The sequence below is a fragment of the Scophthalmus maximus genome, chromosome 10 (assembly GCF_022379125.1).
Source record: "Scophthalmus maximus strain ysfricsl-2021 chromosome 10, ASM2237912v1, whole genome shotgun sequence".
Lineage (NCBI taxonomy): Eukaryota > Metazoa > Chordata > Actinopteri > Pleuronectiformes > Scophthalmidae > Scophthalmus > Scophthalmus maximus.
This window is the reverse complement of record NC_061524.1, coordinates 22,299,556-22,312,782: the sequence shown is the minus strand read 5'-3', so window position 1 is coordinate 22,312,782 and position 13,227 is coordinate 22,299,556. Positions and strand designations below refer to the sequence as shown.

At 43.3% G+C, this 13,227-nt stretch overlaps 1 protein-coding gene across 12 annotated transcripts in view; it reads left to right on the top strand.

Annotated features, from left to right (window-relative positions):
* The window catches only part of mef2d (myocyte enhancer factor 2d), a 95,037-nt gene extending 82,397 nt beyond the window's left edge, over positions 1-12,640 (top strand). For 7 of the 12 annotated variants that reach the window (XM_047334763.1, XM_047334758.1, XM_035607414.2 and 4 more), the window contains 3 exons: positions 1,281-1,349; positions 4,561-4,611; positions 7,385-12,640. In XM_047334763.1, the coding sequence (XP_047190719.1) occupies positions 1,281-1,349; positions 4,561-4,611; positions 7,385-7,811 (547 nt within the window). In that variant the 3' untranslated portion in view covers positions 7,812-12,640. The remainder of the gene's footprint in view (positions 1-1,280; positions 1,350-4,560; positions 4,612-7,384) is intronic. The other 5 variants (XM_047334760.1, XM_047334757.1, XM_047334761.1 and 2 more) reach the window with 2 other exon arrangements.
* The last annotated feature ends 587 nt before the right edge of the window (positions 12,641-13,227 follow it).

Sequence of the window (13,227 nt, the reverse complement as noted above, 5' to 3'; positions counted from 1 at the left end):
AGCAAGGGTGTGATGTCCGTTTGAGAACAAATATACCTTCGAGGGCACAAACGGGACAGCTTCAGCTGTTTGGTTAGCCCAGGTGATCAGTCTGAGAACACAGTGCACCTCTGGCCAGCTTTGGAAAGTTTCCTCTGCTTTGACCTTAAAGCAAAACTAGGACAGGACTACAGACGGTGATTTCCCTCATTTTAGAACCTGAAACCATTCACATTTAGCTTGAAAGCCACAATAAACAATTAATCAATTATATGAAAACCTTTAAATAATTTTATTTCAGCTGACTAATCATTGCAGTGCCACTGTGAGCCTTTGTGGCAGTGACAAAGATTAGATTTCATCTCTCACATCCATGATAATTATCTGTGACTATGGAGACACGGATAAATGACCAAAGGTTTTGCCAAGATGGAACTGTTCTTTCTCCCTTGGGATGATTACGAGCGTTGCCTCTCAAACCTTCATAGTTTTCCCAAAAATCGAGAATCCTCTCGTCAGTCTGCACCATAGACTCAATAAATAAAGATGGATGACATGACACCTCCCAAAATGAAGGCAAATCATCTTGATCGCCCCCTGGTGTCTGGCTGCAGTATAGGTCATTAACCCCGCCCCCTCCATGTTAGCAGATGGGACATAGACCGCACTAAAAAAAGTAGACGTTAAATGAATGTTTCTTAAAGATGTTTTTTGTCATTTAAGGTAGTTCTATCCCACTGATGTATGTTCAAGTGTTTATGTTTGCTTTTCATCAGTTATTTGATGATATAAAAACGTCATGATTGGCAGGTGAGACTGACTCACGATTGGGCGACCACGTGTATCGCGATACCACAGCTCCACATCACGATCACCACTGCACATACTCTGGCTACAAATTATGTCAACAGCTCAAGATGGCGGCGCCCGTATCCAGGGTTATTTATAATAAAAAATGGATACATAATTTTTTTTTCTTTTTTGCAGATTTTCTGAAATTTAGACCCGTTTCAGTTTATCTCAATTTGTTTGCTGATAAACTCTGCTAATTGTTAAAATAACCCACATGAATATTTTTTGATCAGAAGGTTCTCTCCATGGAGGTGTTTACATTATTTTGTTTTCTCTCTGTTGGCATGTAAGTTAAAAAAAAGTATTACATTTTTATTTCAAAGGCAGTTTAGCCATTAGTGCTAAATCTCTGTGTGAGCAGTCTGGCTGTATTGAGCTAACCTGTGGATGGGGGAGCAGCTTGTAACTGCCTATTGTTTGTCCCCCCCCTCTCCCCCTTTTCTCCACAGCATGTGGGGTGCAGAGAAACAGAATGCAGAGATGGTTAACTGCATCTCCAATTTCGCTGCTAACCTGAGGTGAATGACATGATAGCATCGACGATTAGTGCTCAGCAGCTCCGCCATGCCTTTTATCTGTCAACGTATTATTCCGCTCACAGGCTCAGGTTATGATCCAAAATAGCATAATAACCCCAAAGAGATTAGAAAATAGATGCAATTACTTGACAAACTTGATATCAAACCTTCGTGTCTTTCCATTTGTGCACTGGATGTGATGCCAGTTGTTGCGTTGCTGTGTCTGTACTTCATTGCAGTTCGTGTATTTTTTATTTTTTTTGGGGGGGGGGGGGGGGATCTGAAGCTCTTTGGAAGTGTCACCAACAGAAGAGGAAGATGCTTCAGTTTGACAGTGCCACATTCGGGGCCTGAGTCTCTCCGTGCTGCATTCAGGCCAAGACACTGAACCGGTGCACAGCTGTGCGCCACTGGCAAGCTCACCTCATTAAAATTTTACTTTTCATCCATTTAGCTGTCACTCTCCGGTGACAGTCGCACATGAGCTTCAATTCCTCAGATACATGTCGGCCACAAATGCCTACAGTGGCACGACCAAAGAGAATAATTTAGATGTAGCTCAGCTGTCAGAGCTGTTTAGATTTAGATAACATGAAATACAGTTTGGTATTTGATGATCAGTTAGCAGCGTGTAATGCATTAAACATTTTACAAGCCCCTTAATGCTGATGTTCCTTTTTTGTTAAGAACAATCACAGCTACTGATTTGTCTGGACAGAAAGTTAAATAAAGAGATTGTGCGGCGGCTCAGTGTTTAAAGAAGATAAAAATAACAGCAATGTGAGGCAGCTGTCATCAGAGAGACTGTTATTTGTTTTATTGTCTGACAGTGTGAGAATTGTCCATGAGAATATGGTAATAGGTTGTTCATTATTGCGCCCAGCAGCTGTTACTCCAGGGGGCTCAGCAGGATGTAGTTAAGACTCAGCACCAGCTGATATGCAGCACAACGCACCCTCGCCTTGTGAACGTTAGCAAAGGGCCGACTTGATTTCATGACAAATGGATCTTTTAAGTTTGAGTCATTTGACCAGGATCCTGAAGATACTATCGGTGGACTACAACTAATGATCATTTTGGCTTTGAATAAAAAAAAAGAATCCATGTTCCCAAAGTCTGAAATAACATTTTAACCCTTTAATACTCAACATGGGTCAAAAGTGACCCGACACAATTAACTTTCCGATCAACATGGGTAAAGATTTTATGGTTTTAAACTTTAAAGTGTAAATATTTTCTTATTTCTCTGTGAATATCTCATATTTGGACTCTAAGTTGGACAAAACAAGACGTTTGTGGAGGACGTCACTATAGACTTGTAATCTTTACCCATCAAGAAATAATTGGTTGCATCCCTAATTGTAAGCAATAAATCAGATTTCTTTAGAATTTCTGTTGTGCTTAAAAATATCTAAGTGATAACTCAAACATCTGGGATCAAATTAGCCTGGCGTAGCCAGAATAATCCTCCAATGAGTATTAGTCTGGGACCTCTCAGCTCACGTCATGGTATAAACTCCGCCCATTATCAAATAATCGGTCGTGATTAGTTTTCTGCCGGGGGGGAATCACTTCCCAATTGAGGAGATCCAGACCGAGTCACGACTTTACTGAATGAGCAGGGTTTTAAATTTAGCCATAGCGGCGCTTCCCAGATGTCGCGGGGGCGGAGTTTTCCTCGTTCCCTCCGGTGTGACACTAGACTGAGCACCAGGCAGGTTTCCTGTGTAGTGCGTGGGAATCTGAATGACAGAATAGCAGCGTGAAGCGTTCCCCCACGCACACCAAACTGTTCCCTCGGCAGAACGGAGAGATCGCGCTGTCCCCAGGACAGCATTGGGCAGACGTGGGAGCTTGTGCAGCCGCGGCAGCTGCTCCGGTTTTGTTTCAGATTTCATCGCGCACTTCCAATCAAACAGTGATCGGCGGTCTGGCAGCGGGCCTTGCCTTCGCTGTCGTCCACACTCTTCCCCCGCCGCAGGCTCCACGACGAAAGGATTTCTGTCATCCTACCCTCCCTCAGCCCCCTTTTTTAATTATTCTTCCTCCACTACTTCCGCCTTTCTGCTTATTTCCTGCTCTTTTGTCAGGCTCACACCTGTTGCCTCTCATCTACCCCCTCACTCACCAATCTAAATGTTAATGTCATGGCTGCCTCCCTATGCACTCAGCCTCACTGTGACTGCTGACTGTTGTAACTCGCCTCTTTATGGAGAAGTGCACTCTGGATGCTGTTTGGTTTTCGTTGGAGGACATGTCGTTCTTTTCTCGCCGAATCGCTGTGCTACCAGCAGACGTGGCCTCAACTGTAAGACGCGTTTGTCTACCTGTGCGTCAGTGCAGCTTTATCCATTTGCTTCTTCCATTTGCTATCGGTGGCTGAAGCCGTTCCCCAGTGCTCACTTCCTCTTTTTCACTCTTTTTCTCCCTCAGTCTGTCCCTCTTCTGCCTCTTTTAGCTTTTTGTCAGCTGTGGTTTAAGAGAAAAAAATAGAAGAAAACAGTGCAAAACATTGCTAAATTGCTTACAGGAGACAATTGAACACACACACGCTATCAGAGGCTTTTCAGAAAAACCTTCCGGACGAGTCAGTGTTTTCCCTGAAACCCCGGAGGTTCAGATTAGAAACCACAGATGCAGTTTCATCAAGTCTAAGTTGTATTTAGTGCCAAGCGTATAACCTGTCTATGATTTCAGCCTCAGACAAACCTCAAACTAAAAAGCAGGGATTGAATAACGGCCGGGAGAGGGAAGAATCTGTCCAACAGTCGCACTGAATTCTGTAAATGTTTTGTTATTAAACCCAATAAATGGGAGCAGAGCAACTAATTGGAAGTCTGTTAATCAATAGCCTGTCTCAGTTACACTATTTGAGAATTTTGCCATATATTCCCTTAATGACAGTCTGCGCTGAGAATTCCCACCGGCCTGATCCTGTGTGAGAGGAAGCCATAGATTTCAGATTATTTTGTGCTGACTGTGAAAAAAATGCGTGGCGTGTGGACGGCTGTCAAATCTGTGTCAGCGCGGGCTTAAACACTTCCTGCCCCTACCGAGCGTCCTAACAACATCTCAGTGTGACTGAAGCAGCTGTTGGGTTTTCTGAGTAACAATGTGCGGACGAGCCATGAGCGGCCTCTGTCCCGCTGTTTCCTCTGCTGTCTTGGCTTTTCTGAAACTCGCTTGTCTCTTTTTCCACCTCCCTCCACAGCTTGGCCTCTCAGTCCAACTTGCTCTTTGGCAGGGAGGACGGCCTCTGCTGGTACTGTACTCTCCACACGTCCATCACACAGCTGCTGCACGCCTCTTTCCCAAAATATCTGCTGAATAGAGGAACCTCAGCCCAGTGTCAAAGCTGCAAACTCTGCTACTGGAAAGAAAAAAGGGACAATAGTCAAATACAGCAAAGGGACATTTTAGTTGAGAGTAAACATAAATTTAGAACATAACTAATCATATTTTAGAGAAATTCGTATTCCTGTTATTAACCTCAGTTTTTGAATGGGAATCAAAATTTGAACAAATTGATAATTTGATCGTTGTGATGAATGTGTTTTAATTTTCAACGATTTATCGTCAGGCAGGTTTAAAGGTTAAATGACACCCACATGTATTACACAAAAACAAAATTTGAGTTATAGAGTTATATGAGTTATAGAACAAATTACAGGACTTAGTCCTGAATTTGTCCAAAAGAGTTCACTTCTAAGAATCTGGGAAACTTGTCTTTCTAGTTCTATGTATTCAGTTCAAAGTTGTAATCAACGTGGGGGTAAATCTGGTAACTTGACAAGCAGAGCTATGCAGATTTGATATTTGAATTTCACAAATTTGAAGTGCTCACAAGTGACAGATGGTCAGAACTGAAACAGACACATTGGTCAAGGTCGGCTGACGTTTCAGTAAATCTGTCGGATTCGAATTTAATAGAATTGAAGCAGAGCATTTTGGGAAACACGCCCGAATCTCAGCACACACTGCGCTGTAACTAAGTGTCTGCTTCTGGCTGTGCTCACTGTTTTGTTAGCACTGTGTGGGGGGTGGGGGGTGGGGGCTGTACCCTGCCGCTCTCGCCTTCATCACTGTCTTTCGGCCCGCTGACTCGGCCTTTTTCACTCGCCATAGCGACGGAGCCCCTGTGGCACCGTCATCCATCTACCTGCAACCAGCCCGAGCTACGACGCGCAGGTTTGATGAAGTGGGTGAGACGACGTGAGCCTCACCACCGCCGAGGGATTTGTGTGCGTGCGTGCGTGCGTGTAGGTGGGAAGGAGCATTTGTATGTAAGACGGCGAGAGAACATGAGTCTCGGAGAGTGTGTGTGTGTGTGTGTGTGTGTGTGTCAGACGGAGGAGGAAAGCAGGCACACCGAGTGTCGCAGACACAGATCGCCTGAAGGGGACTTATCTTAAACTTCCCTCTCAGTCTGCCAGTAATTGAGGGAGTAAAAGAGATCCGGTGCTGCAGATGGTTCAGGATATGACATATTAGAACACACCTGGGGGGCCAAAGGCGGTAATTGGTGAGGCTTCAAATTCACATCGGCCGTGTCAAGCAGGGGAAATAGAGAGCCTGTAAAGAAGCACAACCTGAACAACTTCCTGTCGACATCGTCAAAGCAGAAAGCCACAGTGTAGCGTCACCAGCCGCCATCTTGATCAGTGACGGGTTCCACTCAGCCTCCAGCCATGGGGGGCAGGGGGGTGTCTGGTGTGAGGGTGGAGGCATTGATCAAAGAGTGGTGGCAGGTAGAGACAGACTTTTTGGCTCATGTTGTTCGTCCCGAGCATCTAAACCTCTGTGCAGTTATTATTTTTTAGCATCTGTTAATCCATAAAGCTCACGCATGTGTTACTCAAACTGTATGTGTTTATAAATTATATGATATTTCAGTCTCAGTATCTCTAGGCAACACTCAGTGGAATCACCTGTAAAAGGCTGATGATCCAGGTGGTGATGGGCTGTATACACACGTCCATCCATCAGCTGTAATACTTTTATAGTGTGGTATATTGACGTGGGACACTGGGCGAGAGGCGACGTTACACCTCGAACCGGCCTGCAGTCTGTCACTGGCCGGAAACACAGAGACAAAATACATTTCACAGCGACGGGACATTTAGAAATTGCCAATTTACCTAATCTGCACGTGTTTGGACTGTGGAGGAAGCGGGGGGTGGGGGGGATTGTCACCATCCCACTTCAGGAAAAAAAATCACATGGCGATGCATGGAACACAGACAGCAGCCTTTCATTATCTAAAATCCACACAGTCTGTGATGAAGAGTCAGTAAGTCTTCAAGTCCTTTGAATTCTTTATTGTTTTGATAAAAGACAGAAAAAAGAGAACAATCTCAGGGTGATGTGGTTCAAGCATGAGGAGAAGGTGTTCGTCTCACCTGTGCTTTATTTGTGTACGTGAAGAATAGAATTCAGTTAAAACTCCTCCTCCAGTGGAGCTATGATGCAATTCGTTTTGTTGGTGAGACGTGATCCAGACAAACTATTGGAAAAGATCTGGAATCGAGTGATTGAACCTGCAAGAAAAATGTTGAAAAGTTGACCAAAGCAGCCAATTTGTGATTTCATATCAAATATTCTATGTCAAGCCGTGACTGGTTTAGAAATGCGTTGTGTGAACGAAGCAAATCCCAAGTGTCAGGGTGTTTGAGCTGCATGGCTTACGGACTGTGCATGTATGTGAACGGAAATGTCCTCCTATTTGTTTTTGTGTGTGCTGAGGTCCACCCGTGCCGACATGTTCCCGGTGTGTCTTGGCTTATTAGCTCATCAAAATTAAAAGTCCGGTTTCTGTGATGATGCATTCAGTGTTTCCTGACTATTGGCTGAACTCTTTGTTTTAAACTTGCAAACTGTTGGCGAAGGTCTGCTCTCATGTAACGCTCTACGGGAACACGGGCAGTTCTGAACCTTCTGTACAGGATGAACTCATTCTTGACATGTTGATTTAACTTTTTTTTTTATTTCCTTCCTTCTTTCTCTGTGTCCTCCTCTTTCTTTCTCCGTTTCTCCAGGCCGGTGGGCCACATATCTCAGGGCGCCGCACTGACAGTCAACACAAACCCCAACATCAACATCAAGTCCGAGCCCGTCTCACCAAACCGCGACCGCAGCACTCCCAGCTCCATCAGCGGTGCCGGGGGAGGCGGCCTGGGTCAAGTCCAGGGACAAGGTCTGGTGTCGGTCGCCTACCCTGGTACCCTGCGCCTGGAAGTGGGAGGTCAAGGCCGCTCGCCCGTCGACAGCCTCAGTAGCAACGGCAGCTCGTACGACGGCAGTGACCGGGACGATGGCACCCACGGACGAGCCGGGGGTCCGGACTTCCACCAGGCCGGGGCCCAGCAGCCCACCATGGTCCTCCTGCGGCCCTCGTCAGCCGAACCCCAGGAGCAGGACGGGACCAACGTCAAGAGGATGAGACTGGACACCTGGGTCACATAGAGAGATGACCGCCGAGGGATGGATGGATGGATGGACAGATGGAGGATGGAGGATGGAGGAATGATATGTGTACTTGTGGCTTGTGTACATGCCCCCACCAGCCCCGAACTCCCTGGCTCCCTCCCTTTGTGCGCACACACAGACACACACACACATTATACCCCATAACCGACCGTCCACACAAGAAACCACACATTCATACAAATACAACAACCACAAGCATGCTAACACTCTCATGTTGCACGTGTGGACCCTGACATGCACTTGGATGACAATGTGCATACACATTTGAACTCTTTGAGCCATCCACACACCCACACACACACACACACACACACACAACCACACACAACCCTGAGGGGTTAAGCCACCAAACCAGGGACTTTATTCAGCTGTTTGAATAGAAGTGAATGAGTTTTTAAGTCAGGCCACAGTGGAAAGTAAAAGCCTAAATTCGGCCACTTGGACGTTTTTTACAAGCAGGCAGAGCAGCCGCCGGCGTCCTCCCACCCTCATGTCATCTTCGTCCGTTTATCCACTGGAGGTTTGGTGAGACACGACAGCGCTGTATCAAGTGTCACAGTGCAACGAAAATGCGTCCACATCATCGCATACGTCGGCCCGACCCACGGGTTGTGTTCCTGTCGCTCTAGATTGCTGTTTCTCTTCTAAGAGCCTGGGCAGGCTTTTCTTTTCGTTTCTGTTTTTTAAAGAGTGGAGTTTTGTCCTTCTTTCTTGACTGTCGATCTTTAGAGTTTGGATTCGTTTCGGTTTTTGAATATGAAGACACTAAAAGAAAAACTCGCCTCCCCTCCCTCCCTCTCTCGCCGGACCGGATGATGTGGTCATGGGCTCGGCACTTTGGCCGTGCACAAGACTGATGACCCACCCCCCATGCAGTTTAGCTGTAAAAACGAGGAACATGATTTGTTGCCGAGGTAAAAGACTGCTTTTCTTTGAATCAGGGATGAGCTGCGACAGCTCAGCGAGACATGACACAGATTATACTTCTTTCGCCCACATCGTGTCAACTGCAGATGCTGAGAACAACGTGTGTGTGTGTGTTTGGTGTGTGTGTGTGTGTGTGTGTGTGTGTGTGTGTGCGTGTGCGTGTGCGTGTGTGTGTGTTTTGTTACCTCAAGTGGTTGTGTGCTTTTTCTTTTCTTTTCTTTTTTACAAAGCAGTTTAAGCAAATATGAATTCATCCTTGATCACACCTGCAATGCACACAGCAGAAATTATTTTTGTGAAGCGACTCGTGTTTTGGATAGAAAGCTGATGTTCAAAGAGGAGAATGGTGAGGTACCATGTATATAAGCAATCTGTAACCTTTGTGGCTTTTGTGTGACAGGGATAAGGTGTTTTGAAGGTTTAAAACTAAATTAGATCCTATACAAGTATATATTGAAAGAGCTTCAGGCAGCAGGAGACGACGACAGGGATTGTATATATAAACTATATATTCGACAGGATGTCCCTTAACGAAATAAGCAAACAGGTTGATTCTCAGTGGATCGGGCTCTTTTAAAAAATAGAATTATTTATGCGTGTACATGATGTGTAATATGTCCACGTGAGGCCAAGAGAGGGCGCTTTAGAGGCAGAAAGGGAAGGAGTAGCCTGGTGACTCGAGACTGTTTTGAGTGAGCATTGGTTCGCACTCTGTCACAGATGGAGCGCACTTTACCTTACAACCCCCCACCCACCCACCTTAACACACCTGACCCATGGATACACACACACACTCACAGTATACATGCTCACTAGGGTAAGACTGATATACCTGTCTGGCTTCGAAAAACATGTTTTAACAATGAGCTAGAATAGACACATTTTTGCACAAAATGAAATCCTCCAAATATAATTTTATAGTAGTTTATTTTGAATAATTTATCACTTTACGTGAGAGCTCCCATTAGTGTGGCGCACTGTTTAAAAAAAACTAAGAGATTTAATTTAACGTAGTTTAAATACAAAACAGTAAACCTGAACATTAGGGCAAAAATCAATTGTAAGACGGGAGGATAAACAAGTTGATATAATAACTTGAATGGCTTTTCAGTGGAGCGCAGTTTTATGAAACCACATTTAAATGTGCTTATTTGTACAAGGATCTGCACCAAATTTCTCACACTGAGATATCAGTCTCCTAGATATGTCTGATTATTATTTTTTTTATCAAGATTCTTGAATTATTCCTTGTCAAAGAAACAACCTATCTTACAAATAAATTCTGGGATCCTCCTCAAGATGTCATGGATTCTTTTTTGGTCCATGTTCCGTCCTTCCACCACCAAGTTTTGTGTGAATCTGTTCAGTTGTTTTTGTGTAATCATGCGGTTATAAAACAAACAAATGGGACAGGGGTGAAAACAGAACTAACTAATTGTATGACCGAATATGACAAGAATATACGTAAGTAAGCAAATATAATAACAAAAAGTACAATCTAAAACCCTTTGGAAGGAGGATTTCGCAAAAGTTATTGAATAATTTATCTCTTTAAAAGAGAGTCGTGGCGTAGAAATAACTGGAGCATTTCATGAACATTCGATAATGTTTTTAAGATCAGTTAAAAAATTGTGGATTATTATTTATTTATTTTTTATACATTAACAACTGAAAAGTTCATAACACAAAAAAAAACGTCACTGAAGATCTGCGAACCCTGTTTCATCACTTTGCTGTTCAGGTTTTCAGAAGCTGCTCTGCTCTATGATCACTGCTTATTAGTAAGTACGTTTTTTAAACATATCAAAGTGTTTTGAGTATTCATAGTGTCAGAACAAAGGTCTCACAGAAACATCAGTCAAACTCCAGAACACACAAATAGTAAATGAGCCAAGGACCCCTTATATATATATATATATATATATATATATATATATATATATATATACACACACACACATATATAAAGAGTCTATGAAGGCAGAAGAACTGTGAAGGAAGTCATGTTTGTACTTTACAGAAGTGGTGAGGGGCTGATTAGGAGGTTTAGTGGGTAGATTTCTAAAAAACACAGCGGTCAAGAGAGCAAACGCGCTCTCCGCCTTGATTCCGTCGCTTGTTGAAAGCTTCGGAGGCTGAGTTTTTTTTTCATATCGTCTGTCGTTAAGCCGGAGGTTTCAGAACGAGTCCTGATATTTTAATGACTGTGCCTCCCAAATCCAGCGCAGACTCTGGTTGTTACTACATCCAGCCTCCACGTCCTTCTGATGGGCAGACCCTCATCACCTCCCCGTCAGCCCCCCCGTCACTCACCACCACCCCCTCCACCCACATCTCTCGAAGCTTAATGTCAAGAAGACACACACAAACATACAAACACATCTCATTACACTCTCCCTGTCAGTTGACTCCGTCCAGACAGCGAGTGTCAGGGCTGAAGTTTGACAACAAGTCAAATTATCTTTGGGTCATTTGAACGGGTAACACGACCCAGCGCCCCCACCCACCTTCTTCTCCTCTCCTCTCCCCTCCAGCCTCCTCACACACGACTCCAATCATACTCTCCCCCCTCCATCTCTTCATTTCTCTTTCTCTGTCGCTCACCTCTCAAACTCTTGTCCACTCTCGAGTCTGAAAAAATGGATTTTCTGAACGTATAAACACTTAGACTGTTAAGACTGTTGTGCCCTGAGCTTCGCACAAAAATCAACCCTACATATAGGGCCGCAAGCCATAGGCTCATCCAAATACGAAACAAAATGCCGTCCTTTGCCACGGGACACGCAGGACTGGGAGGGCAAGAGCTCAGAGCAACACTTGGTGGCTCTGTGATCACAAAACAGAAAGACAATCGTGCTGAGAAATAGTTTTAAGAACCTGAATCTCCCTCCCACCCCCCAACCCCCCCAAGGAAAAAAGAAAAAAAGAAAAAAACATACTGGCTCCTGTATAATGATGTTTAGACGTCTCACTCACTTTCCAGTGTTAATATGTGCTGGTGACAGTCGGTTTTTATTGTTCTCTGAGAATTAATATGAGTATTCTCCTCATTACCACAGCTGTCACTGATGGTAGCTGTTATGATGATATAGAAACCTGCGTTTTTGTTTGTTTTCTTTTTTTGGGGTGTAGGTTAGGCATCTTGTTTTATTTGGAATTTTGATTTAATTTTATTATATGAAAATATTCTATAAATATATATTTTTTGTTTTCCTTGTTTTTTCTTCAAAAAGGGTGTGTTACTGATATGTTGCACGATTTTTAACGACACAGGCGTCGTGACATTAGCGCGTGTGGCGGCGGAGGCGCTGAGCGAGTCGACTGCGACAAAACGCTTCAATGCTGCAACTTTGAGTCCAATGTACAAACCACACACGGTAACAGGAAGTTGGGGGGTACGGTTGGGGCGGGGTGGGGTCGGCAGCGTGACACATCTAACTTATTTCTGACCAGACACAATGATGTCAATGCATGTGCGTTTCAAAAACAAGAGAAGAGTGAATCATGTTATAGGAAATCAAATGTAATATCGACACAAATATACATCACACACAAATACATTTAAGGAGAAAAAAAATTGAAACTGAAGAAAAAAAAAGTTTAAAATAAATTATAGCTAATATATTGTGTTCGGCTAGTCTGCTTTTTTTGTTGTAAAGATAAAGATTTTTTTGTTGTTTTTGGAGAATGATATACAATTTGTGTATATTTTCATAAATAAAGTATGCACTGATATGTTATTACAAATTCTATACTGCTTTTACAAAAAAAGTGTTTGTTATTGTACCAAAGTATCCATTGGTCCCCTCTTCCCCTCCTCCCCTTTTGCGTATGTTTTACCGTATTTTATATATTAAATAGACAAGTTGACCTAAAGAGACGTTTGACTTTGTGTCGTTCATGGTGAGCTCCAGTCTGTCTGCCCTGTCACCACTAGAGTTCACTATAGTTTGGTTTTGGTGGTTGTGTATTTTGCAGTTGAGAAGAAGCTCGGTGGTGACGCAGTGGAAACTGCCAATGGGCCAAGAAATATCAGCTACTTTATGGAATAATACATGATTTTTTTTTTCAAACTAATTTTTTTAACCCATATCTGACACTTTCTCACGAGGTAACCAAAATATTTTTTTAGAAAAAAAGTAATATAATAAATGCTCAGTTCTCAAGACTCCAAACAAATGAAAAATGAAGTGCATGAAATGTAGATACAAATACATGTTCTCTATAATGAAAGGTTCTTTTAAATTATAGATATTTTCTTTTGGTTATATTTCTAAACTATATAATTATACAGATTACTTTTGTGGTACTACAGGAGGAAAAACAATAGAAAATGGCAGGTGATTTTTTTCTTTTATTTTGAGTGTTAGCATACCATTGCAAAATTACAATATTACAGGAAAACCCCAACAAATCCCACAATGAGCAGTACTTGGCAACTTTGGAGGAGAAAAAAATCCCTTTT